Source organism: Lethenteron reissneri, chromosome 67 (genome assembly GCF_015708825.2).
Source record: "Lethenteron reissneri isolate LAM-NWPU_2019-01 chromosome 67, ASM1570882v1, whole genome shotgun sequence".
Classification (NCBI taxonomy): domain Eukaryota; kingdom Metazoa; phylum Chordata; class Hyperoartia; order Petromyzontiformes; family Petromyzontidae; genus Lethenteron; species Lethenteron reissneri.
The window spans coordinates 8,083,339-8,110,547 of NC_083845.1; the positions used below are offsets into that span (position 1 = coordinate 8,083,339).

Sequence of the window (27,209 nt, forward strand, 5' to 3'; positions counted from 1 at the left end):
GGTGGGTGACCAGCACAACGCCCGGCCGCCTTTGTCTCCCCAGTGCTGATGTTGTTTACACACCGCACCAGGTACTCATTTGAGGCTGAGTCGACTTAGGGGAGGCCCATGACCGGTTCAGATAATCGTCACCGGTGTTAGTTGTGAGCGGTTAGCGCATCGCGCATCGCGCTAACCACTGCACCACCGCTCCCCGCAGTAACAGCAGCATCACGCTCATTTGCTCATTCGCTCACTCACCACACGGTAGGACTGTGACGGATAATCACGGCTAAGGGAGTCCTTCATCCAGCAGTGGATTGGCCATGTTTAACACATAGGCATTCACGGCCAACATTATCCATATTTGGGTTAGATTGCGTACGTATAAATGTGTCGTGAAACCCACTACCACCCGACATGGCCGGTTTCACGACACATTTATATCTACGCGACCTAACCCACAATAAAAAAAACCTCACGGATGGACCACGGTTTGATGTTCATGATGGTGACCGACCGCTTGCCTGTGGGCGTGCGTGCGTGTGGCACCTACGCCTGGGTCTGATCAAAGGGGCGACGAAATCTGCACTTGACGTCTTTGAGGTCGTGGTCATCGCGTTGTTGTCGTTCTAACGGCAGCAGTGCGCTGGGGTAGTGTGAAGGCACGGTGATGTTTGCGGTCAGTCGGTTGCGGTGGCAATTTGTGTTGTTGTCGGAAGTGCGTGGAGGCTCCCTCCCGGTGATGGTGTTGTGTTGGTGGTTGCCGTTGGTGGTTTGCAATGTACACAGGCTCCCCGTGATGATGGTGATGTTGTTGGTGTTGGTTGTTGCTGTTGGTGGTGGTTTGCAGTGTGACAGGACCATAAAGATTCGCATGGGCTCCCCGTGATGGTGATGATGATGGTGGTAATGATGGTGATGATTATGTTGTTGTTGTGTTTGCTGTTGTTGGTTGTTGTCGGCAGTGCGGCAGGACCATGAAGATGCGCACGGGATCCCCGGGATGGTGAAGATGGTGATGCTGATGTTATGTTGGTTGTTGTTGTTGGTTGTTGTCGGCAGTGCGCCGGCAACATGAAGATGCGCACGGGCTCCCGGGGATGGTGAAGATGGTGATGATGTTGTTGGTGTTGGTTGTTGTTGTTGGTTGTTGTCAGCAGTGCGGCAGGACCATGAAGATGCGCACGGGCTCCCCGTGATGATGACGATGATGGTAATGATGGTAATGATGGTGTTGATTATGTTGTTGTGTTGGCTGTTGTTGGTTGTTGTCGGCAGTGCGGCGGCAACATGAAGATGCGGACGGGCTCCCCGGGATGGTGAAGATGGCGATGATGATGATGTTGGTTGTTGTCGTTGTTGGTTGTTGTCAGCAGTGCGGCAGGGCCATGAAGATGCGCACGGGATCCCCGGGATGGTGAAGATGGTGATGATGTTGATGTTGGTTGTTGTTGGTTGTTGTCAGCAGTGCAGCAGGACCATGAAGATGCACACGGGCTCCCCGGGATGGTGAAGATGGCGATGATGATGATGATGATGTTGGTTGTTGTTGGTTGTTGTCAGCAGTGCGGCAGGACCATGAAGATGCGCACGGGCTCCCCGCCGGTGCACGTGCACGTGGACGAAGACACGCCGGTGCACGTGCACCTCAAGAAGACGCGCAAGCCCCGCGTGGGAGCCGGCTCCGCGGAGGTGAGGGGCATGCGGCGGCTCCCGCGTAGGGGCACGCGCATCAACAGTGTTGAGTCTATGGGCAGTATGTATGTGTGTACGTTGAACTTCTTTCGCACCGTACGTAGCCAACCGTGCTCATCGGAGGTGCAGTTTATTGTCACGCCGTTTTTTTCTGCGTGTAATGTGTCGTGCTGTTGTGTTGTTGTTACGGGCTCACGTGTTGTGGTGGTGGTGGTGTTGTTGTTGTTATCGAGTTACTGTATCGTTTGTTGTTGTTGCGCGGTTGCTGCTCGATTGCAGGGACGAACCGTGGGGGGCGAGCGGGCGAGCGCACGGTCGACGCCGCGAGGACGGAGCCGCGGGCCGTGGATCCCACCCGGAAAAACCTCTGTGCGGGACAAGACTTACGCCTGGGAGGTGAGTCTCCCACACCTCCGATTAGCACGGTTGGCTACGTACTGTGCGAAAGAAGTTCAACGTACATACTCGCTGCCCATCGACTAAACCTACCCATAGACTCAACACTGCACATAGACTCAACACTACCCATAGACTCAACACTGCCCATAGACTCAACACTGCCCCAGAGACTCAACACTACCCATAGACTCAACACTGCCCATAGACTCAACACTGCCCATAGACTCAACACTGCACATAGACTCAACACTGCACATAGACTCAACACTACCCATAGACTCAACACTGCACATAGACTCAACACTGCACATAGACTCAACACTACCCATAGACTCAACACTGCACATAGACTCAACACTGCCCATAGACTCAACACTGCCCATAGACTCAACACTACCCATAGACTCAACACTGCCCATAGACTCACACTGCTCATAGACTCAACACTGCCCATAGACTCAACACTACCCATAGACTCAACACTGCCCATAGACTCAACACTGCCCATAGACTCAACACTACCCATAGACTCATTACTACCCATAAATTCAACACTGCCCATAGACTCAACACTTCCCATTGACTCACCACTGCCAATAGACTCAACACTGCACATAGACTCAACACTGCCCATAGACTCAACAATACCCATAGACGCAACACTGCCCATAGACTCTACACTTCCCATTGACTCAACACTGCCCATAGACTCAACACTACCCATAGACTCAACACTACCCATAGACTCAACAATACCCATAGACTCAACACTACCCATAGACTCAACAATACCCATAGACTCAACACTGCCCATAGACTCAACACTACCCATAGACTCAACACTGCCCATAGACTCAACACTACCCATAGACTCAACACTACCCATAGACTCAACAATACCCATAGACTCAACAATACCCATAGACTCAACACTACCCATAGACTCAACACTGCCCATAGACTCAACACTGCCCATAGACTCAACACTACCCATAGACTCAACACTGCCCATAGACTCACACTGCTCATAGACTCAACACTGCACATAGACTCAACACTGCCCATAGACTCAACACTGCCCATAGACTCAACACTACCCATAGACTCAACACTGCACATAGACTCAACACTGCCCATAGACTCAACACTGCACATAGACTCAACACTACCCATAGACTCAACACTGCCCATAGACTCAACACTGCCCATAGACTCAACACTACCCATAGACTCATTACTACCCATAAATTCAACACTGCCCATAGACTCAACACTTCCCATTGACTCACCACTGCCAATAGACTCAACACTGCACATAGACTCAACACTGCCCATAGACTCAACAATACCCATAGACGCAACACTGCCCATAGACTCTACACTTCCCATTGACTCAACACTACCCATAGACTCAACACTGCCCATAGACTCAACACTGCCCATCGACTCAACACTTCCCATCGACTCAACACTTCCCATAGACTCAACACTTCCCAAAGACTCAACAATACCCATAGACTCAACACTGCACCTCCGATGAGCACGGTTGGCTACATACGATGCAAAAGAAGTTCAACGTACATACGTATGTACATGTTTTTAATCAACGTGCGATTTGAGTATTTGGCTGCTATATAATAAGCCACTTCTTTGAGCTACCATTTGTGGCCAGGTCACTTCCGAAAAAGAGCTATGCAGCTCAGTTGGCCTTGCCTGGTAAAATAAAAATTAGTTTGGTTTAGTTTGGAACGCGGTTGACGCGGTGAAATGAGACATGCAAACTCCAAATATACATCAGGCGTCAGGGTCGGGATCGAACCCACGACCTCCTATATACCAGGCGAGGTAGTTAACATTTCACCACGGGGCGAGATGTTGACTAAACACCAGCTCGACCGCCATCGCCACACACGGTGAGCGAATGTGGGGGGGGGGGTGGAGTTTGGATCCTCTGTCCCTCGGCGCTTCGCCTCAGGGCCCCACGCACCGTCTGGAGATCTCTCCCCTGCGGGGCGCCGACGCGGGCGGCATGCGGCCCGGCCTGCACGTGAGCGACCTCACCACCACGGACGTTGCGGACGCTGCCCAGAGGGAGGAGGAGGAGGAGGGGGAGGAGGGGGATGGGGAGGCCGCGACGGCGTTTGAGAAGACGGTGGACGGACTGCTGGCGCAGGTCAGCTCCCTGCAGGCCCAGGTGACCGGCGCAACGGAGGCCCCGGCCACAGCACTGGTTAGGTCACGACGCTGAGTCCAGTCCATGCCACACCACTGGTTAGGCCACGACGCTGAGTCCAGTCCATGCCACAGCACCGGCTGGGTCACGTCGCTGAGTCGATGCCACATCACTGGCTGGGCCACGACGCTGAGTCGATGCCACATCACTCGGTCCCGTAACCATTCTGTGTGTGCTTCCGCTGTGCCCAATCTCTGTTCCCACGCCCCGTGTGCTCTCCATGCTCCATGTATCTCCACCTGTGTCTAAAAGACAAATGTGCAAAGTTGTACCAATTTTAGTCGCCCTGAAGGGACGATGGAATAAGTAGACACACAACCGTGGGTTTAACCGTCTCCGCGCTCCGTGCGTCTCCACCCCCCCCCCCCGTCTCTCCGTTCTCGTGTCCCCCTCTGTCTCCGCGTCCCTCCGTGCGCCAGGTGGACCAGGAGCGGCGGGACCGCGCTCGAGAGCGGGCGGTGAGCGAGGGGGCCGCGTGGCGCCAGCGCCGCCGCGCCGGGGGGGCGGCCATGCCCTCCTCCCCGGGGGACGTCGACCTCTCGCCCCACCAGAGCGAGGGGCTGAGACGACGCAGCCTCGAGATGCACGCCGGGCCCGACGGGGACTCGGCACGGTGCGCAGGGGAACCGGTGGGGAGGCCCTAAGGGGGTAGGGTGGAGGGCGGGGATATGTGGGGGGGGAGGGAGGGGTGGGCACTTATGGGGCACCATGGTGGCGAGATGTTGACTCCCTCGCCTGGTGTACATGAGGTCGTGGGTTTGATCCCGACCCTGACGACGCCTCCTGTATATTTGGAGTTGGCGTGTTGTTTTCTCTTCCCGTGGTCGCGTGGATTCTTCTCTGGGTCCTCCGGTTTTTGCCTCCACATTTAGAAACACGAGTTTCAAGTATGTGGCTGCTATAAATTTCCACATGATGATAATCAAATTCGTTGAGCTATCGTTTCTGACCAGGTCATCCACCGTCTTCTCTGAAAAAGAGCTGTTATAGCTCGATGCGCCTTACCTGGTAACATTTAAATAGTTTATATTCAGTTTGCTTGTGGACTACTAAGAAAACCAACTTATTTGCCCACTCACTCATCCACTCATTTGCTCTCAGTCCCACAAACCATACTCTATCCTGGCCGCTCGAGCACCACAGTGCTGAGTCTATGGGTAGTGTTGAGTCTATGGGCAGTGTTGAGTCTATGGGTAGTGTTGAGTCTATGGGCAGTGTTGAGTCAATGGGCAGTGTTGAGTCTATGGGCAGTGTTGAGTCTATGGGTAGTGTTGAGTCTATGGGCAGTGTTGAGTCTATGGGTAGTGTTGAGTCTATGGGCAGTGTTGAGTCTATGGGTAGTGTAGAGTCTATAGGTAGTGTTGAGTCTATGTGCAGTCTTGAGTCTATGTGCAGTGTTGAGTCTATGTGCAGTGTTAGTCTATGGGTAGTGTTGAGTCTATGGGCAGTGTTGAGTCTATGGGCAGTGTTGAGTCTTTGGGCAGTGTTGAGTCTACGGGCAGTGTTGAGTCTATGGGTAGTGTTGAGTCTATGGGCAGTGTTGAGTCTACGGGCAGTGTTGAATCTACGGGCAGTGTTGAGTCTACGGGCAGTGTTGAGTCTACGGGCAGTGTTGAGTCTACATGCAGTGTTGAGTCTACGGGCAGTGTTGAGTCTACATGCAGTGTTGAGTCTACGGGCAGTGTTGAGTCTATCGGTAGTGTTGAGTCGATGGGAAGTGTTAAGTCTATGGGCAGTGTTGAGTCTACGGGCAGTGTTGAGTCTACGTGCAGTGTTAAGTCTATGGGCAGTGTTGAGTCTACGGGAAGTATGTGTGCAAGTTGATCTTCTCTCTCACCGTTACGTAGCCAACTGCGCGGGGGAAGGACGACAAAGTGAACACAATGAGCAGTTGTGAAGGTTATTGGAGATTCGGTGCGAGTGGCGTTGACGTTTGCGTCCTCGATGTCGGCGCGCAGGCTGCCTGCAGGCGGCGCCGATGGCCGCGACCGCCTGCTGGGCCAGCTGCTGGAGGCCGAGGCCGTGGGGGCGTCGGCGGCCAAGCAGGTGGCGGCCCTCCGGGACTTTGTGTCGCGCATGAGACACGTAAGCAGCGCAGCGTCGCGTCGCCGCCGCGACATCACCGCCGCCGTGTCACCGCCGTGTGGCTTTTGCGCGTTTTTGCTGAGCACCGCCTTCTCCTGGCAGAGCCACGGGTACGGCTCCTCGACGCCCACCCACGGGCAGAAGGGAGTTTCGCAACAACAACAACAACACCATCGTCATCTGTGTGCGGCGATCCACCAACCCCCCCCCCCCTCGCCTTCACGGTGCCGGATCACAGGCCACGCCACGTCCATATACCACACCGTGTCGTCGTCGCGTTACTGCCGGGCGGTGGTGGTGGCGGTGGGTGCAGTGGTGGTGGTGGTGGCTACGCTGCTCCTGTACGTGGCCTGTGGTCCGGCGCTGTGGAGGCAGCAGCAAGGGCTTGGTGGATCGCAGCACAGATTGGGTCGCGTGAAACTCCCTTCCCGTGGGCGGGCGTCGAGGAGGAGCTCTACCCTGACCGGCGCGTTTGTTGAGGCTGCAGGAGAAGGCTTTGAGCTGCTCGGACGTCAGCCGCATCACGCGCCACAAGGAGCTGCTCATGGAGAAGCTGGAGGAGTTTGAGGTCGCCAACAGAGCGCTGCGCAGGCTGCTTCGCAACGAGCACGCCAGCGGGGTGAGAGACTCGCGCCGCACACTCACACGGGGTGAGATGCGAGGTGGTGAGGCGCCGGGGGGCAGGGGTGAGACGTGGGGAGTGAGATGCGGGGTGGGACGCGCATGGGGTGAGACGGGCGGTGAGACACGGGGTGAGACGTGGGGTGAGACACGGGGTGAGACGGGCGAGGAGACACGGGGTGAGACACGCACGGGGTGAGACGTGGGGGTGACACGTGGGGGTGAGACGTGGGGGTGAGACGTTGGGGTGAGACGTGGGGGTGAAAAGTGGGGTGATACGTGGGGGTGACACGTGGGGATGACACGTGGGGATGACACGTGGGGGTGAGACGCGGGGATAGAAGGGGAGCGGCGGCGCAGCGGTAAGTTCCATTACGGCTCACGGCCCCAACACGAGTGGCGATTATCGGAACCGATCCTGGGCCCTCCCCTAAGTCGAGTCGGCCTACAGACGAGTAGCCGCTGCGGCCTGTACTGAACGTCAGCACTGGGGAGACAAAGGCGGCCTTGGTGGTGCTGCCCACCCACCGTCACGGGTGCTACTCGCTCGCAGCACTTGCCCCCACCAGTCTGCGTGAGGCTACAGGGTGGGGGGGGGGGGGGTGATCCTTCGTCTGTTTTGCAGCTGGACGTGACGCAGGTGATGGAGCAGCGCGACGTTCTGCTGCGGAAACTCACCCTGGCCGAGGGCGACAACGCGGTGAGCAACGCACCGGGCGCACGTGAACAAGCGTGTCAAGACACGTGTACGTCCTGTGCGTGTCAAGACACGTGGACATCCTGTGTGTGTGTCTATGTGTCTGTCTGGGGGGAGCGGTGGTGTAGCGATTAGCGCTACGCTGCGCTACAAACCTAGCGACCCGAGTTCGATTCCCGCTCACGGCCAACATCGGTGACGATTATCTGAACCGGTCCTGGGCCTTCCCTAGGTCGGCTCAGCCTCAAATGAGTACCTGGTGTGGTGCGTCAAAACATCGCACTGGGGAAACAAAGGCGGCTGGGCTTAGTGCTGGCCACCCACCGCCTTGTGTGCCGTTCTGGCCTTCATAGCTGCTCGCTAACAGCTCTTGCCCCAACAGTCTGTCCGGGCTATACGGGGGATCTTTGTCTTTGTTTACGTCCTTGTGTCTGTCTGTCAATTAGTCTGTGTCTGCCTGTCTGTCCATCCGTCCACGTGTTTGTCTGCTTGTCCTCGTGTTTTTCAATCCGGCTCTGTATCTGTGTCCATCCGTTAATCCCTCCGCCCGTCCGCCGGTGTCTGTCCGCGTGTCTGCATCTCAGCGCCTCGCCACGCGGCTGCAGGAGCTGGAGAAGGAGCTGAGCCAAGCAGCTGTACAGCTGCAGTTGGAGAAGGTGTGTGTGGGCCCTCTGTATGAGTCTATGGGTCTCTGAGTTTACGGGTCTCTCTGAGAGTCTATGGGTCTTTGTATGAGTCTACAGGTCTCTGTATGAGTCTACAGGTCTCTGTGAGAGCCTACGGGTCTTTGTGCGAGCCTATGGGTCTCTGTGAGTTTACGGGTCTCTGTGTGAGTCTTTGGGTCTTTGTATGAGTCTACAGGTTTCTGTGCGAGCCTATGGGTCTCTGTGAGTTTACGGGTCTTTCTGAGAGTTTATGGGTCTTTGTATTAGTCTACAGGTCTCTGTGCGAGCCTATGGGTCTCTGTGAGTTTATGGGTCTCTCTGAGAGTCTATGGGTCTTTGTATGAGTCTGCGGGTCTTTGTGCGAGCCTATGGGTCTCTGTGAGTTTACGGGTCTCTGTGTGAGTTTTTGGGTCTTTGTATGAGTCTACAGGTCTCTGTGAGAGTCTACGGGTCTCTGTGCGAGTCTACGGGCCTCTGTGTAAGTCATTGATGACTGGGCTTAGACCATCAATTCGACTAATAATGATCACACCCGTAGCTCGTAGCGACTTGCCGGCGAGATTAAACGGAGATTAAATGGAGGCCGTCTGTCACCCAACGCCGCTCCCCACACAGCGAGTGACCGGGTGCCTAATCTGGGTCTTTGCCGGGCTCTGGTTTAATGAGACGCGGTGCGCTCGGTCACCGCCTGCCAGGGAAATGTTTCTTCGTCCTCGGGGACCTCGTCCTCTGCCTTGCGTTCTTAATGACGCCGCGGTGGCTATGGGCAGTGTTGAGTCTATGGGCAGTGTTGAGTCTATGGGCAGTGTTGAGTCTATGGGCAGTGTTGAGTCTATGGGCAGTGTTGAGTCAATGGGTAGTGTTGAGTCTATGGGCAGTGTTGAGTCAATGGGTAGTGTTGAGTCTATGGGCAGTGTTGAGTCAATGGGTAGTGTTGAGTCTATGGCAGTGTTGAGTGTATGGGTAGTGTTGAGTCTATGGGCAGTGTTGAGTCTATGGGCAGTGTTGAGTCTATGGGCAGTGTTGAGTCTATGGATAGTGTTGAGTCTGTGGGTAGTGTTGAGTCTGTGGGTAGTGTTGAGTCTATGGGCAGTGTTGAGTCAATGGGTAGTGTTGAGTCTATGGCAGTGTTGAGTGTATGGGTAGTGTTGAGTCTATGGGCAGTGTTGAGTCTATGGGCAGTGTTGAGTCTATGGATAGTGTTGAGTCTGTGGGTAGTGTTGAGTCTGTGGGTAGTGTTGAGGGTATGGGTAGTGTTGAGTCTATGGGCAGTGTTGAGTCTGTGGGTAGTGTTGAGTCTGTGGGTAGTGTTGAGTCTATGGGTAGTGTTGAGTCTATGGGTAGTGTTGAGTCTATGGGCAGTGTTGAGTCTATGTGTAGTGTTGAGTGTATAGGTAGTGTTGAGTCTATGGGCAGTGTTGAGTCTATGGGCAGTGTTGAGTTAATGGGCAGTGTTGAGTGTATGGGGAGTGTTGAGTCTATGGGCAGTGTTGAGTCTATGGGCAGTGTTGAGTCTATGGGCAGTGTTGAGTCTATGGGTAGTGTTGAGTCTATGGGCAGTGTTGAGTCTGTGGGCAGTGTTGAGTCTGTGGGCAGTGTTGAGTCTATGGGCAGTGTTGAGTCTATGGGCAGTGTTGAGTCTGTGGGCAGTGTTGAGTCTGTGGGCAGTGTTGAGTCTATGGGCAGTGTTGAGTCTATGGGCAGTGTTGAGTCTGTGGGCAGTGTTGAGTCTATGGGCAGTGTTGAGTCTATGGGCAGTGTTGAGTCTATGGGCAGTGTTGAGTCTATGGGCAGTGTTAGTCTATGGGCAGTGTTGAGTCTATGGGCAGTGTTTAGTCTATGGGCGGTGTTGAGTCTATGGTGCAGTGTTGAGTCTATGGGTAGTGTTGAGTCTATGGGCAGTGTTGAGTCTATGGGCAGTGTTTAGTCTATGGGCAGTGTTGAGTCTATGGGCAGTGTTGAGTCTATGGGCAGTGTTGAGTCTATGGGTAGTGTTGAGTCTATGGGCAGCGTTAGTCTATGGGCAGTCTGGATGTATGCAGAAATTATCTCGCGCCGTACGTAGCCACCCGTGCTAATCGTGTTGTTGTTGTTGCCAGGACTCGGCTCGCTCGGCCACCGACGCATCTAAGGGCCTGGAGGTGACGCGCGCTCACCTCCAGGGACAGCTGCGCAGCAAGGAGGCCGACAACAACCGGGCCGCCACACACATACGGGTGTGCGCGGGTGTGTGTGTGTGCGCGGGTGTGCGTGTGCGCGGGTGTGCGTGTGCGCGGGTGTGTGCGGGTGTGCGCGGTTGTGCGTGTACACGTGCGTGCGTTCTCATGTTAACGTCACCACTGGGGAGGCAAAGGCGGCCGGGCGTGGTGCTGGCCGCCCACCCCCTCGTGCGCCGTGCCGGCCATCGTAGGCGCTGCTCGGTAACAGCACTCGTCCCAAACGGCATGTTAAGGCTACACGAGGAGAGCGGGAGGCTACACGGGGGACCTTTGCCTTTGCTCGGCGCAGGGGCTGGAGCGAGCGCTGGAGCAGCAGCGGCTGGAGGCGGAGGCGCTGGCCGAGGAGGTGGCTCGGGCTCGCGAGCGAGGGGAGACTGACAAGGAGGCGCTGAAGAAGGCGACGCGGGCGCTGAAGACACGGGCGCAGCGCGGGGAGGACGCAGCGCAGCAGCTGCACGCGGAGCTCCTGGACAAGGCAACGAGAGAGAGACAGACAGAGAGACAGACAGAGAGAGAGAGACACACAGAGAGAGAGACACACAGAGAGAGACAGACAGACAGAGAGAGAGACAGACAGACAGAGAGAGAGACAGACAGAGAGAGAGACACACAGAGAGAGAGCGACACAGAGAGAGCGACACAGAGAGAGCGACACAGAGAGAGAGACACACAGAGAGAGAGCGACACAGAGAGAGCGACACAGAGAGAGCGACACAGACAGAGCAACAGAGAGAGACACACAGAGAGACACACACAGAGACACACACAGAGACACACGCACAGAGATACACAGACAGACACACACACACAGAGACACACACAGAGGGACTCCGAGAGACTCGGAGATACAAACAGACTCGCACACAGTGCAGCAGCTACCAGAGATGGCTCACAGAAAGAGAGAGAAATGGAGACACACACAGGGACAGAATCCCACAGAAGGACGGAAAGACACAAGGAGCGACAGACTCGCACGTACACAGGCTCGCGCAGACAGAACCGCATATGCAGTGACGCTCACACAGCCTCCTTCAACGTCAGCACCGGGGGAGGCAAAGGTGGCCGGGCGTGATGCTGGCCACCCACCCCCTCAAAGGTGCGCCGTGCCGGCCTTCGTAGGTGCCGCTCGCCAACGGCACTCGCCGCGGCAGTCCGGAAGAAAAGCTGAAATAAAATAAATGTGTCGATACCGAGGCTCCCACAAGGCCATGCGGGAGGGCGTGCGGCACAGTTTGGCTGCCAGCTACCGCAGAGTGGCGGCGGTCGTGTCCCCGTGGTTCTCCGTGGCGAGTAACGACGTCGTTTAAAAACAGCGGCGCTGCTACTTCTCACCGAACAAAATGAACGCCGAGATTGGGCGGTGTAACGGGACCCAACCTGCGACCTGCGGTTGTCCCGGAACACGGCAAAGGGTTAAAGGCTACGCACGGTGTGTGTGTGTGTGCCTGCGTGCGTGTGTGTGTGTGTGCCTGCGTGCGTGTGTGTGTGTGCGTGTGTGTGTGTGCGTGTGTGTGTGTGCGTGTGTGTGTGTGCGTGTGTGTGTGCGTGTGTGTGTGTGCGGTGTTTTCGAGCAGGAGGCGCAGCTGGCGGACACGCTGGCGTCTGCCGAGGCGTGGCGGTCGCGCAACGGGAAGCTCTCCAAGGAGAAGTCGCAGCTGGAGATGGAGGTGGCGACGCTCGGCGAGTGAGTGCCTGGGTCCACTCCCCGCTCTCTCTCTCTCTATAGACACAACAACAACAACAGCAGGCGGCACGACCACGTAAACCCACACAGTCGTACACAACAACAACAACAAACGAAACGACCACGTAAACCCACACAGTCGTACACAACAACAACAACAACAGGCGGCACGACCCAGTCAACCCACTCAGTCGTACACAACAACAACAGGCGGCACGACCGTGTAAACCCGCACCGTCGTACACAACAACAACAGGCGGCACGACCGTGTAAACCCACAGAGTCGTACACAACAACAACAGCAGGTAGCACGACCACGTAAACCCGCACCGTCGTACACAAACCGTGGAAGAGCTTAGTGGGGCTGGCGGGCCCCTCGGGGCCGGCGGCACGGTGCCAACCAATGGCGGCGAGGGGCACGTGCGGGCAGGGTTTACACCCGCAGGTGATGGCCCCCCGCCGCCGCCGCCGTGTAAGACGAACCCAGAGGGCGTCGCGCTGCCCAGCTGCCGCTGTTTGTTCAGCGTCCGGTGGCGGCGCACGCAGCCCGGGGGGGGGGGGTTCGGGGGGTGTTGGGCTGTCGCCGTGCCCCCCCCCCCCACCACCGTCACCCAGCCCGCATCGCCACTTCCACTGCCGCCGCGGTTTCTTTGTGGCCCCCCGCCCGGTGTTTGCCGTTGCAATCACGGAGGCCGGCGTCGTCCCGGCTGTCGTCATCCCACCCGCACGGCTCGGGTGTCGGCCGCGTTGCGAGGAAATGGACGGGGCGGCCCGCACGGGGATGACGTGGGGGAGGGGGGGGATGAAGGGGGAGATGAGGGCGAGGGGGGGACGAAGGGAGGGGGGAGAATGAGGGAGGGGGGGACGAGGAGGGGGAGAGGTGGCCCGCATGGAGATAGGGGGGTGCCTCAAACGAGTACCTGGTGCGGTGTGTAAACATTGCCACTGGGGAGACAAAGGCGGCCGGGCGTGGTGCTGGCCGCCCACCCCATCGTGTGTCGTGGCGGCCCTCATAGGTGCTCGCTAACAGCACTTGCCCCTACAGTCTGTTGCAGGCTACACAGGGGATCTTTGTCTTCGTTGTGACCTGCAAGCGTGGTGGTCTACACACCGCGTGAGAGGAGCCCCCAACATTTGGTGGAGGAGGACTGAATGAACGAGCGAAGTTCGCGGGAACGGTCACCATGGCAGCAGCAGCAACGATAGAAGAGTGCAGAGGAGGCGTCGTGGTTCAATGCCATTAAACTGAATGAGCAATGCTGGTGTGTGTCTGCGTGTGTCTGCGTGTGTCTGTGCGCGTGTCTGCACGTGTCTGCGTGCGTCTGCGTGCGTCTGTGCACGTGTCTGTGTGCGTCTGCGTGCGTCTGCGCGTGTCTGCGTGTGTCTGTGCACGTGTCTGCGAGTGTCTATGCGCGTCTGCACGTGTCTGCGCGTGTCTGTGCATGTCTGCACGCTGCAGACGAGTGCTGGACGCGGAGCGGCAGGCCCGGGCGGCCGAGGAGCGAGCGCGGGCCGAGCGGGAGGCGAGCGCCGAGCGGCTCCACCGAGCCAACGGCGACGTGGCCGGCGCACGGCTCCACGGGGAGCGCCTCAAGGTCACCCACCACACACGGCCGGCCAGGGATGGGGTGGGGGGGATCGAGGGTCAGAGGTTCGGCTGAGACGGGGGTTATAGAAGTAGGGAATAAAAAAATTGGCGAGTGTCGTGTGAATGCGAACGAAGCGGTACAAGCGAGACGGACCGCGGGGAAGGGGCGATCGAATCGCGAAGTGAGAATGCGGTGACTTGTGGTTCGCGCAATGCGCTACGAACCTGGCGACCCCGGTTCGTTTCCTGCCCGGAGGATGTCATGGGTCGTGACCGGTAACTGAAGCGGTCCTGGGGCCCCCCACCCTCTCCTCCACCATCAACGCGCTGCCCTTGAGGAGCCGGGTTACCCATCATGTGGGTGTGAAACCCGGACTTGAACCCAGGGTCTCGGCAGATGCCTGTCAGCCTCTCTGATCTCTGAACAATCTGGTGGTCTCATCTCACCTTGTCTCGCCATGCATCCCCGCGCTTCATGTCACCACGTCTCACCACGTCTCTCTGCGTGTCCCCGCGTGTCCCCGCATCTCCCCGCGTCTCACTGTGTGTCCCCGTGTCTCCTGCATGTCCCCCTGCGTCTCACCGCGTGTCCCCGTGCATCCCCCGCGTCTCACCACGTCTCACTACGTGTCCCCGTGTCTCGCCGCGTGTCCCCGCATCTCCCCGCGTCTCCCCGCGTGTCTCCTGCGTGTTCCCCCGCTTGTCCCACCGCTTGTCCCCCCGCGTGTCACCACAGGCGAGCCTCTCGGCTGTGGAGGAGAAACTCCACTTTGCCGAATCGGAGGTGCAGCAGCTGACGGCCACCATGAAGCAGTATGAGGGCCTGGTGGACGGATATAAGACCCAGGTGAGGGAGTTTCCCGTGCCAACACGCTGAACCCAACGCGTTGAGCCGGTGAGCGAGCATGGCTCCCTCCTTGGAATTTCGAACCATGTGGTGATGGTAGCGGTGGGGCTGGCGGTGGTGAGGATGATTGAATATTTTGATGTTGGTGGTGGTTGTTATCCGGACTGCTCTATTCGCCGGCATCTGTCATCGATGGCAATGCAATTCTTCCGTCGCGTGTCCGGAACAAATTCCGACAGCCGTCGTCCGGCATCTTGCCGTGCACTTATCGTAGTTTTGTTATTTACGGGAGCTTCGGGACGCTGCCGAGTGGTGGCGCGAGCGGAAGTCTGGACATGCAGTACTCTACTATGTACGTTGAACTTCTTTCGCACTGTACGTAGCCAGCCACGCTAATCGGCAGTGCGGGGGAAGGACAACAAACTCAACACAAAAAGCAGCCCGGTGTGTAGCTCCAGTGGTTTCTTAATATCGAAATGAAGAGCTTTCCAGACGGCCACAGAATCGCATCTGGAAGCACGCGATGCAATGTGTGAGTCCATGGGTCTCTGTGTGGTGAGTTTATAAGTCTCTATGTATTTTGAACGTCTTTCGCACCATATGTAGCCCACCATGATTTAAAAGTGCATAGCTCCAGTGGCTTCCTGATATCGGAAGGAAGAGCGTTCCAGACGGCCGCGGAAGCACATCTGAAAGTGCGACGAAGCCGCGACCGTCTTTGTTCGACGGCCGGCCAAAAGCCGCCACCACTGCGAGGACGGCCAGAGTTTGAGATGGGCGAGCTCCCGCGGTTCCATTTGTGGCAAAGCGCCTTGCGTGTGACGCGCACACCACGCCGTGCGGACTCCCCCCGCCCCCCACCTCGTTGTCGGCCCCCAGGTGACGAAGACTCGCGTGGAGGCCGACGAGTTCAAGGTGAAGCTGGACTTGGCGGAGAAGGAGAACCGGAGGCTTCGCGACGAGAGCGGCCGGGAGGCCGAGCAGGTGACCACGCAGAGCGAGGGCCGCTATGAAATGTTTGGGTTTTTTTGGCTATCACAAATGATGACTCGGCGAAGTGGCTTCAATTTCTAGCAGCAGACAAATACTCTGAACGCGTGACATCAATTCTAAATGTGGAGAGAAAAACCGGAGGAGTAAAATCCACACGACCACGGGGAGAGAGAGAGAGACACGCAAACTCCAAATACACAGCAGGTGTCAGGATCAAACCCACGACCTCCTGTACACCAGGCGAGGTAGTTAACATCTGCTAGCCACCGTGATGATGATGAGAGAGAGAGAGAGAGACACGCAATCTCCAAATATACAGCAGCAGGCGTCAGGGTTGGGATCGAACCCACGACCTCCTGTACACCAGGCGAGGTAGTTAACATTTTCTAGCCACCGTGGCACCCTTCATCTCATCTCGGTCCCCCGTCGACCTCCGTCATCACCGATGGCCACCCCTCTCTCCATGCGTGCGTGCCGCGTGTACGGATCTCGTCTCCGTGGCCACGAGAAGATGTGGTGCTCCCCCGAACCGCGGCTAGTCCCAGCTGTAGCCGCTGTATCTCTGTGTGTATCTACGTGTGTGTGTGTATCTCTGTGTGTATCTACGTGTGTGTGTGTATCTCTGTGTGTATCTACGTGTGTGTGTGTCTCTGTGTGTATCTACGTGTGTGTGTGTATCTCTGTGTGTATCTACGTGTGTGTGTATCTCTGTGTGTATCTACGTGTGTGTGTATCTCTGTGTGTAGTGTATGTGTGTGTGTATCTCTGTGTGTAGTGTATGTGTGTGTGTATCTCTGTGTGTATCTACGTGTGTGTGTATCTCTGTGTGTAGTGTATGTGTGTGTGTATCTCTGTGTGTATCTACGTGTGTGTGTGTATCTCTGTGTGTATCTACGTGTGTGTGTATCTCTGTGTGTATCTACGTGTGTGTGTATCTCTGTGTGTAGTGTATGTGTGTGTGTATCTCTGTGTGTATCTACGTGTATGTGTATCTCTGTGTGTATCTACGTGTGTGTGTATCTTTGTGTGTATCTACGTGTGTGTGTATCTCTGTGTGTATCTACGTGTGTGTGTATCTCTGTGTGTATCTACGTGTGTGTGTGTATCTCTGTGTGTATCTACGTGTGTGTGTGTATCTCTGTATGTAATCTGTGTGCGCGTGTCTAAGTGTAATGTCTGTGCGTGTGCGTCTCAGTGTGATGTGTGTCTAAGTGTAATGTGTGTGTGTCTAAGTGTAATGTGTGTGTGTATCTGTGTGTGTGTGTCTCTGTGTGTATCTACGTGTGTGTATCTACGTGTGTGTGTATCTCTGTGTGTATCTACGTGTGTGTGTGTATCTCTGTGTGTATCTACGTGTGTGTGTATCTCTGTGTGTATCTACGTGTGTGTGTATCTCTGTGTGTATCTACGTGGTGTGTATCTTTGTGTGTATCTACGTGTGTGTGTATCTCTGTGTGTATCTACGTGTGTGTGTATCTCTGTGTGTATCTACGTGTGTGTGTATCTCTGTGTGTATCTACGTGTGTGTGTATCTCTGTGTGTATCTACGTGTGTGTGTATCTCTGTGTGTATCTACGTGTGTGTGTATCTCTGTGTGTATCTACGTGTGTGTGTATCTTTGTGTGTATCTACGTGTGTGTGTATCTCTGTGTGTATCTACGTGTGTGTGTATCTCTGTGTGTATCTACGTGTGTGTGTGTATCTCTGTGTGTATCTACGTGTGTGTGTGTATCTCTGTGTGTATCTACGTGTGTGTGTGTATCTCTGTATGTAATCTGTGTGCGCGTGTCTAAGTGTAATGTCTGTGCGTGTGCGTCTCAGTGTGATGTGTGTCTAAGTGTAATGTGTGTGTGTCTAAGTGTAATGTGTGTGTGTATCTGTGTGTGTGTATCTCTGTGTGTATCTACGTGTGTGTGTATCTCTGTGTGTATCTACGTGTGTGTGTATCTTTGTGTGTATCTACGTGTGTGTGTATCTCTGTGTGTATCTACGTGTGTGTGTATCTGTGTGTGTATCTCTGTGTGTATCTACGTGTGTGTGTGTATCTGTGTGTGTGTATCTCTGTGGGGAGCGGTAGTGCAGCGGTTAGCGAGCTGCGCTATGAACCTGGCGACCTGGCTTCGATTCCCGCTCACGGCTAACACCAGTGACGATTATCTGAACTGGTTCTGGGCCTCCCCTAGGTCGACTCAGCCTTAAATGAGTACCTGGTGCGGTGTGTAAACATCGCCACTGGGGAGACAAAGGCGGTCGGGCGTGGTGCTGGCCACCCACCCCCTCGTGTACCGTTCCGGCCTTCATAGGTGCTCGCTAACAGCACTTGCCCCTACAGTCTGTTAAGGCTATACGGGGGATCTTTGATCTTTGTGTATCTCTGTGTGTATCTACGTGTGTGTGTATCTCTGTGTGTATCTACGTGTGTGTGTATCTCTGTGTGTAGTGTATGTGTGTGTATCTACGTGTGTGTGTATCTCTGTGTGTAGTGTATCTCTGTGTGTATCTGTGTGTGTGTATCTCTGTGTGTAGTGTATGTGTGTGTATCTACGTGTGTGTGTATCTCTGTGTGTAGTGTATCTCTGTGTGTATCTACGTGTGTGTGTATCTCTATGTGTAGTGTATGTATGTGTGTATCTCTGTATGTAATCTGTGTGCGCGTGTCTAAGTGTAATGTCTGTGCGTGTGCGTCTCAGTGTGATGTGTGTCTAAGTGTAATGTGTGTGTGTCTAAGTGTAATGCGTGTCTAAGTGTAATGTGTGTGTGTCTAAGTGTAATGCGTGTCTAAGTGTAATGTCTGTGCGTGTGCGTCTCAGTGTGATGTGTGTCTAAGTGTAATGTCTGTGCGTGTGCGTCTCGGTGTGATGTGTGTCTAAGTGTAATGTGTGTGTGTCTAAGTGTAATATGTGTCTGTGTGATGTCTGTGTGTGTGCGTCTCAGTGTGATGTGTGTCTAAGTGTGATGTCTGTGTGTGTGCGTCTCAGTGTGATGTGTCTAAGTGTAATGTCTGTGCGTGTGCGTCTCAGTGTGATGTGTGTCTAAGTGTAATGTCTGTGTGTGTGTGTCTAAGTGTAATGGCTGTGCGTGTGCGTCTCAGTGTGATGTGTGTCTAAGTGTAATGTCTGTGCGTGTGCATCTCTGTGTGATGTGTGTCTAAGTGTAATGTCTGTGTGTGTGTGTCTAAGTGTAATGTCTGTGCGTGTGCGTCTCAGTGTGATGTATGTCTAAGTGTAATGTCTGTGTGTGTGCGTCTCAGTGTGATGTGTGTCTAAGTGTAATGTCTGTGTGTGTGCGTCTCAGTGTGATGTGTGTCTAAGTGTAATGTGTGTGTGTGTGTGTCTAAGTGTAATGTGTGTGTGTGTCTAAGTTTAATCTCTGCGCGTGCGTCTCTACGACGGCGTCTGCGTGTAGATGCGGCGCTCGGTGGAGTCGCGTCTCTCCCAGTTGGAGCCGCTGCCCGAGATGCTGAAGGCCGCTGAGCTGCGTCTGCGCGACAGCGAGGCCACGCTGGCCACCGCGCACAGGAGGGAGGCCGAGCAGGCGTCCAGCCTGGCCGAGGCTCGCCTCAAGGTCCGTGTGTGTGTGTGCGTACGCGTGTGTGTGTCTGCGCTGGGTCATGTAGCCCGCATGCCCAGCCACCGCATGCCTAAACAGCTTTTGTTCGGCCGGATAGAGGGGGCTAGACGGGCGCGGCACGGGCTAGAGAAGAGATGGAGTGATGTGGTACAGGAGGATGTGAAGCTGAGTGGACTTGCCGATGACTGGTACCAGCGGTGTCAAGATCGGCCTCTGTGGAGGAGGCTCGTGAAGGACGCTACTGGGCAGGTGGAGGCAGTCGCCCTCCAACAACAACCGAGGGCGGAGGAGCAATGCTCACAACAACGAGTGGAGAGCCGGGCGGATAAAAGAGCAATTTGGCACAGTAGGGGGCACAGGTGGTGCATCGGCCAGTCATCTCGGTCATCTCAGTCGGTCGACCCATGGCACCTGGGTCTGTCCCATGACCTCCTGCCAGCGGGCGTTCGACACTTCACGTGGCCTCAACGTGCATATAGCCTGGCAAAGGCGCCGTGGTGACGTCACCGCCACTTAGTGGCGAATGGCGGTTGTTCTTCTTGTTGTTGTGTGTCTGTGCATGTGTGTAAACGGGGTTCGATTCCCGCTCACGGGCCAACACTGGTGACGATTATCGTAACTGTTCCCGAGGCCTCCACTAAAGGCAGAACTCGGCCGTGGATGAACATCCATCGCAGTTTCGGTTTATAAACGTCGGCGCTCGGCAGACATAGGTGATAGGTGGACCAAGGCACGTGGTGCCGTTTGTGGATGCCGCTCGCGAACGGCACTTGCCCCGACAGCGTGCGTAGGCTACGCGGGTGACCTTTGTCTCTTGTCTGTGCGGTGGGGGGGCGGCCAGTGCAGGCGGAGCAGCAGGCGCTGCAGCTGGAGTCTGTGCGGGAGAGCGCGGCATCGCTGCAGGAGGTGAATCACGAACTGCAGCTCAAGACCGACGCCTTGCAGAGGTTAACCAGCGCCGTCACGCACGCGCACACGCGCACGGCAACGTCGCACACACGGCAACGTCACGCACGCGCACACACACACACACACATGGTAACGTCTCACACACGGCAACATCATGCACGCACGGCAACGTCACACGCGCACGCACACACACACACATGGTAACGTCTCACACACGTCAACGTCTCACACACACACACACATGGTAACGTCTCACACACGTCAACGTCTCACACACACATGGTAACGTCACACACACGGCAACATCACGCACACACACACACATGGTAACGTCTCACACACGGCAACCTCACGCACACACACACATGGTAACGTCTCACACACGGCAACGTCTCACACACACATGGTAACGTCACGCACACGGCAACATCACGCACACACACATGGTAACGTCTCACACACGGCAACCTCACGCACACACACACACGGCAACGTCTCACACACACATGGTAACGTCACGCACACGGCAACATCACGCACACACACACACATGGTAACGTCTCACACACGGCAACATCACACACACACACACACATGGTAACGTCTCACACACGGCAACCTCACGCACACACACACACATGGTAACGTCACACACACGGCAACATCACACACACAGCAACTTCACACGTGCACGCACGGCAACGTCGCACACAGCCAGCCCCATCACACGCAAAAGGCGGCCGGCCCCGTGGCTGCCGGCCACACCACCACCTCGTGGGTGGTGCGCCGTGCCGGCCTTGAGGGGTGCCACTACGCGAACGGCGCTTGCCCCAAAAGCCGGCGGAAGGTCACGCGGTCGGGGTGGGGGCCTCTCTGTGTAGACGTGTGGAGGGCGCGGAGCAGCAGAGCCGCGAGCTGGCGCAGGCCGTGGCCCAGCGGGAGGAGGCGCTGGCGCTGGAGCGGCTGCGCGGAGAGGAGAGGGCACGCGACGTGGCGGCGCTGTCTCGCCAGCTGGAGCTCGCGCTCGACGACGCTCGCAGACAGGTGGGTGGGCACGGGCGGGGGGTACGGGCGGGGGGCACGGGCGGGGGGCACGGGCGGGGAGCACGGGCGGGAAGGGGGGTGCAGGGTGGGTGGGCACGGGTGGGGGGCATGGGTGGGGGGCACGGGCGGGAAGGGGGGTGCAGGGTGGGGGGCACGAGCGGGAAGGGGGGTGCAGGGTGGGTGGGCACGGGCAGGGGGCACGGGTGGGAAGGGGGGTGCAGGGTGGGGGGCACGGGCGGGAAGGGGGGTGCAGGGTGGGTGGGCACGGGCGGGAAGGGGGGTGCAGGGTGGGGGGCACGGGCTCCCACATTAGTTAACATCATCATCTTTATAATAATAATAGGGTTTTCCCCCTTTTTTCTGGCAACAAAACTGAAACCTTTTTACAAGGAATCATGTGTGCATTAACCACAATACTTGTGGTCAAAATGCAAACAAAAACACACTATATTCTTGGTTCTTTCGGTAAAGTCACGTAGAAGGGAAATAATAAAATAATAAAAATATAATATTAAAAAATCTCACGACGTTTCGACTGCAACACAAGCAATCGTCATCAGGTGTGAAATCCACAGAAAATTTGAAAAAAAAACACTGATAATATGATGGCATTGTCCTTGAAACTGATTGGTCCACACCAGAGACGGCTTTCTGTTGAGCCTCGTCTCAATTGGTGCTAGACCAGAGGACGCCAAAAGGCGTACAGCTCAAAGACAATGCACTCATCATCTTTGACTGCGTAGTTCGTGAAGCTTTCCATGGCTCTACCGGAAGAATTTCCATCTGGTACGGATACAAAGGGAGGCTAATTGATGCCCGGGTGCGGTGAAGGGATGGCTCCCTATTGGTTATGTATGCCGTTGATCTGGTGATTGCTGCTCGCTCAGAGGAGGAGTTGGAGGTGCTACAGCTGAACCTGCAGCTTGCCACTAAGAGGTGGGGTCTTACCATCAGTTCCACCAAAACTAAGCACCTGCCTGGGTATTTTGTGCCATCAAACACTCCACCCACTCAGCCCCCATTGGTGTTGGAGCAGTTGTGGAGAGAGTGGAGAGTTTTCCATAGCTGGGCATTGTGCTTATGACCAGCTCCCGTTTGATGGCAGAAGTCTCACTTCAAATCAGTCGAGCGGCAATATCTGTGGAAGGTACCTGGTCTGTCACTCTACACGAAGCTTCGGATCTTCTTGGCCACAGTCATGACCTCCCTTCTCTACGCTTGCGAAACGTGGACCCCCCTAATGGAACATCTTCGCCAGTTTGAAACATTTAGGCTGGCCTGCCTACGATCCATCCTAGGTTGACCCAGGCTGGATTGTGTGAGGAGTTCACAAATCCTTGAAAGAAAGTTCCATCAGTGAGCTCCTCCGGCAGGCAAGGCTGCGTTGGCTGGGTCATGTAGCCCGCATGCCCAGCCCACCACATGCCTAAACAGCTTTTGTTCGGGCGGATAGAGGGGCCTAAACAGGCGCGGCATGGGCTCGAGAATAGATGTGGACTTGCCGATGATTGGTACCAGCGGTGTCAAGATCGGCCTCTATGGAGGAGGCTCGTGAAAGACGCTGCTGGGCAGTTGGAGGCAGTCGCCCTCCAATAACAACGGAGGGCGGAGGAGCGATGCTCACAACAACGAGCGGAGCGCCGGGTGGCTAAAGCACAGCAAGTTGGCACAGTAGGGGGCACAGGTGGTGCATCAGCCAGTCATCTCGGTCATCTCAGTCAGTTGACTCGTGGCACCTGGGTCTGCCCCGTGACCTCCTGCCAGCGGGCGTTCGACACTTCACGTGGCCTCAAGGTGCACATAGCCTGGCACAAGCGTCGTGGTGACGTCACCGCCACCTAGTGGCGAATGGCGGTGTGTGTCACTGTGCGTGTGTCGCTGTCACCCCAGGTGGAGCAGGCTCGTGAGCGAGCGCAGGGCAAGGAGCGCGCCGCCCAGGCCAAGGCTCTGGAACTGGAGGCTCAGCTGAGCCGCACTCGCGCAGAGGCCGCACAGCTGCGTCGCGCCAAGGACGACGTGAGGAGCCACGCCACACACACGCTCACACACGCTCACACACGCTCACACACGCTCACACATGCTCACACACACACTCACACACGCACGCTCACACACACGCACACACACGCACACACACACGCACGCACACGCTCACACGCGCGCTCACACACGTGCACACACACGCTCACACACACACGCACACACACGCTCACACACACGCTCTCATGCACACACACACGCTCACACACACACGCTCACACACACATGCTCGCACACACACGCTCGCACACACACGCTCGCACACACACGCACATGCACAAACACGCTCACACACACACGCTCGCACACACACGCACATGCACAAACACGCTCACACACGCGTACACACACACGCGCACACATGCACACACACGCACACACACACACGCTCACACACGCACACACATACGCGCACGCACGCACACGCGCACACGCTCGCGCGCACACACACACACGCACACACAAAGAGAAGAGCCTAGTCTTCGTTTGCAGCCACAGGCTAGGCAGCTTCCACACAGCCGTTACTTACGCAGCCAACGAGAAGATAATGCCACTTGACAGATTCGAAGTGCGATCTCCGCCGCCAAACCGGAGCTCGCCGTGAGCGCACTTCCACGAATTATGGGAACTGCTCCACTCTCTCCACAACCGCCACATTGCAGCAACGAGTGAAAGACAAAGATACCCACCTCCCCGTATAGCCTTAACAGACTGTAGGGGCAAGTGCTGTTAGCGAGTAGCAGCGCCTACGAAGGCCGGCGCTGTGGCACACGAGGGGGTGCGTGGCCAGCAACACGTCCGGCCGGAGGGCCGGCGATTTGGTTAAACGGCTCCGAGCTGGGAGCAGTGAGGCGCAAAACTCATATTTAAAACGATGAACTATTGGTTATTTAACCACGAAGGATAGCTCAACGAAGTGGGAAAAACCGGAGGGCCTGGAGAAAAATCCACGCGACCACAACAGGGAGAGAGAGAGAGACACACGCAAACTCCACATATACAGCAGGGGTCAGGATCAAACCCACGACATCCTGTACACCAGGCGAGGTAGTTAACATCTCCTAGCCACCGTGATGATGATGAGAGACAGAGACACGCAATCTCCAAATATACAGCAGCAGGCGTCAGGGTCGGGATCGAACCTACGACCTCCTGCATACCAGGTGAGGTAGTTAACATCTTTTAGCCACCGTGATGATGATGAGAGAGAGAGACACGCAATCTCCAAATATACAGCAGCAGGCGTCAGGGTCGGGATCGAACCTACGGCCTCCTGCATACCAGGCGAGGGAGTTAACATCTCCTCGCCAGAATGGGGCCCTTGGCAGTAATCGCAGGTAGCAAACGCTCGTTAACACGCTCAGACAGAGCAGGTGGTACGACAGACAGCTTTGTGTCCCGTAGTAATAATATTATTGCAACAACAACAGCAGGAATAAGAATGATGATGTCGTGTGTTTACACGGTAGCGTCATTCATGCAGGCGCAGAGCAATCCGCAGCACACGAGAGGCGCGTAGAGGATGCCTCAGTATGTATGTACGTTGTGCTACAAGTAGCCAACTGTGCTAATTGGACGTGCAGTATTGAGTCTATGGGCAGTGTTGAGTCTATGGGTAGTGTTGAGTCTATGGGCAGTGTTGAGTCTATGGGTAGTGTTGAGTCTATGGGCAGTGTTTAGTTTATGGACAGTGTTGAGTTTATGGACAGTGTTAGTCTATGGGCAGTGTGGATGTATGTTGAACTTCTTTCGCACCCTACGTACCCAACCACGCTCGTGAGAGGTACGGGGGAAGGCCAACAAAGAAGGTAGGAAACGGGAGCACCCATAGAAAACCCACACGCCTGCGTAGGGGGCAGCACTCAACACATTACAAATGGGACAGATGGAGATTTCTCCACGTTTCGCTGTACCGGCGTCTCCTGGGTTGTCTCCGGGATCCTCCTCCCACACGAACCATCTATTACTCGTGGAGCTCACGGGCCACGCGACCCCAATGTGGCACCAGCAGCACCCTCTTGGGACTCGGCGAAACTCTCCTCCGTTCACAATTGGAGCCGTTTGTTATTCTACGACGCGGCTGCATCTGTCGCCGTGCGGTCAACATTGCCGGCGGTGCCGCGACGTCGCAGTGACGTCCCCAGCCCACGTGACGCCAGCTCCAGCGCTTGCCGGATGTTGTTACGCTCTGGCTTCCGTGATTATTCCGTGTTTGCACTGTGCACCGGCGTTGCGGATATGAGCAGCCGGTGTTCGCCACAAAGACAAAGGTTCCCCCCCACGCCGTGTAGCCTTACCAGACTTTTGGGGCAAGCGCTGTTCGCGAGTAGCAGCGCCTCACGAAGGCCGGCACGACACACGATGGGGGTGGGTGGCGAGCACCACGCCCGCCCGGCCGCCTTTGTCTCCCCAGTGGCGATGTTTACTACACGCCGCCACCAGGTACTCATTTGAGGTCGATTCGACATTGGCGAGGCCCCAGGACTGGTTCAGATTATTGTTACTGGCATTGGTTGGCCATGAGCGGGAATCGAACCCGGGTGGCCGGGTTCGTAGCGCAGCGCGCTAACAGCTGCTCCACCGCTCCCCGCTCACAACAACAACCGCCGCCGTTCACCACCGAGCGGCGGTGACGTCACCACGGCGCTTGTGCCATGCTGGGTGCACTCGCACGCGCGAACGCGGCGCAGAGCAAACTCCGCGCACGGAGGAATTCGCGGCACGGCCCTTTGCAGTAGTAGATCCTGTAAATGTCTCCGCGGTGAGAAGCCACTTCCGTTGAGCTATCATTGCGTGTGGCCACGTCGCTTGTTAAAAAGCGCTATGCAGCTTAGTGGAGCCTTTAGCTGGTAAATAGAAAATAGTTTATGGCTGTTTTACACACCGCACTAGGTACTCGTTTGACTAGGGGGGGCCCAGGACCAGTTCAGATAATCGAACTCGGGTCGCCTGGTTCGTAGCACAGCGCACTACACGCTACACTACCGCATATACACACACAGACACAGGCAAATAAAGATCAACAGACAAATATCCCCCTTGTAGCCTTGAACAGAATCTTGGTATGAGCGCTGTTAGCGAGCAGCGCCTATGAAGGCCGGCACAGTGCGGTGGGGCCTTACCTACGTTAAACAAGAATTGTTTACACCATTGGAACCTCATTTGCCAGTAGAAAAATATGATAATTGTTTTTTTACCCTTTTATCTGGCAACAAAACTGACACCTTTTTTACAAGGAGTCATGTTTGCATAGACCACAATACCTGCAGTCGTAATGCGCCTTTTGGCGTCATCTGGTCCAACACCATGTGAGACTAGGCTCTAAGGAAAGCTGTCTCGGGTGTGGACCAATCAACTTCAAGGACAGTGCATACATTATCAGAGTTATGTTTTTTTTTGCATTACGACTGCAGCTATTGTGGTCTATGCAAACATGACTCCTTATAAAAAAGGTGTCAGTTTTGTTGCCAGATAAAAGGGTAAAAACCAATTATCAAGAATTGATTAGTTTACTTTCATACTTTAATCTGCCGTTTGTAAATCGTGAACAGTTCCATAGTTTAGATCCCCCATTGCCACGAGATTGCGTAGCGTCACACACGCGTACGCCCCACGGCTCTCAAGGCGCGGTAGCTGATGGCTGCCCCCCCCCCCCGCCGCCCCCCCAGGCGGAGCGTCGGCACGCGAGCCGCCTGCAGGACCTGCGCGACCGCCTGGAGCAGTCCGAGACGACGAACCGCAGCATGCAGAGCTACGTGCACTTCCTCAAGACCTCCTACGCAACGTGTTCGGCGACGCGGCTCCGCTCGCCAGCTCGCCCGTGCGGGCGCGCTCCGCCCGTGTGACGGTGCCGCCGGTCCCCCCCCCCGACCCGTGGCGACTTCGCATCCGGAATGCTCAGTCGTTGAAAAAGTTTTTTTTTTTACACGTATATTTCG

The 27,209-nt window shown here is 55.8% G+C and overlaps 1 protein-coding gene across 1 annotated transcript; it reads left to right on the top strand.

Annotated features, from left to right (window-relative positions):
• The first annotated feature begins 1,545 nt into the window (after positions 1 to 1,545).
• On the top strand, positions 1,546 to 27,209 carry LOC133360056 (outer dense fiber protein 2-like). The gene is made up of 19 exons (XM_061578637.1): positions 1,546 to 1,674; positions 1,957 to 2,073; positions 4,052 to 4,270; positions 4,729 to 4,922; positions 6,268 to 6,394; positions 6,882 to 7,013; positions 7,641 to 7,715; positions 8,297 to 8,368; positions 10,477 to 10,593; positions 10,886 to 11,071; positions 12,171 to 12,280; positions 13,740 to 13,875; positions 14,605 to 14,715; positions 15,595 to 15,699; positions 19,114 to 19,272; positions 20,125 to 20,225; positions 21,069 to 21,231; positions 23,122 to 23,247; positions 26,940 to 27,209. Exons 1-19 carry the CDS (start codon positions 1,561 to 1,563, stop codon positions 27,114 to 27,116), a joined length of 2,541 nt encoding a protein of 846 aa, XP_061434621.1. The 5' UTR covers positions 1,546 to 1,560; the 3' UTR covers positions 27,117 to 27,209.

Excerpts from the sequence above, each read along its gene's own strand:
- LOC133360056 (XM_061578637.1), top strand. The coding sequence starts at position 1,561 with ATGAAGATGCGCACGGGCTCCCCGCCGGTGCACGTGCACGTGGACGAA. Across the intron at positions 7,716-8,296 it reads TGGCCGAGGGCGACAACGCG|CGCCTCGCCACGCGGCTGCA; the intron begins GTGAGCAACGCA and ends TCTGCATCTCAG. Across the intron at positions 23,248-26,939 it reads TGCGTCGCGCCAAGGACGAC|GCGGAGCGTCGGCACGCGAG; the intron begins GTGAGGAGCCAC and ends CCGCCCCCCCAG.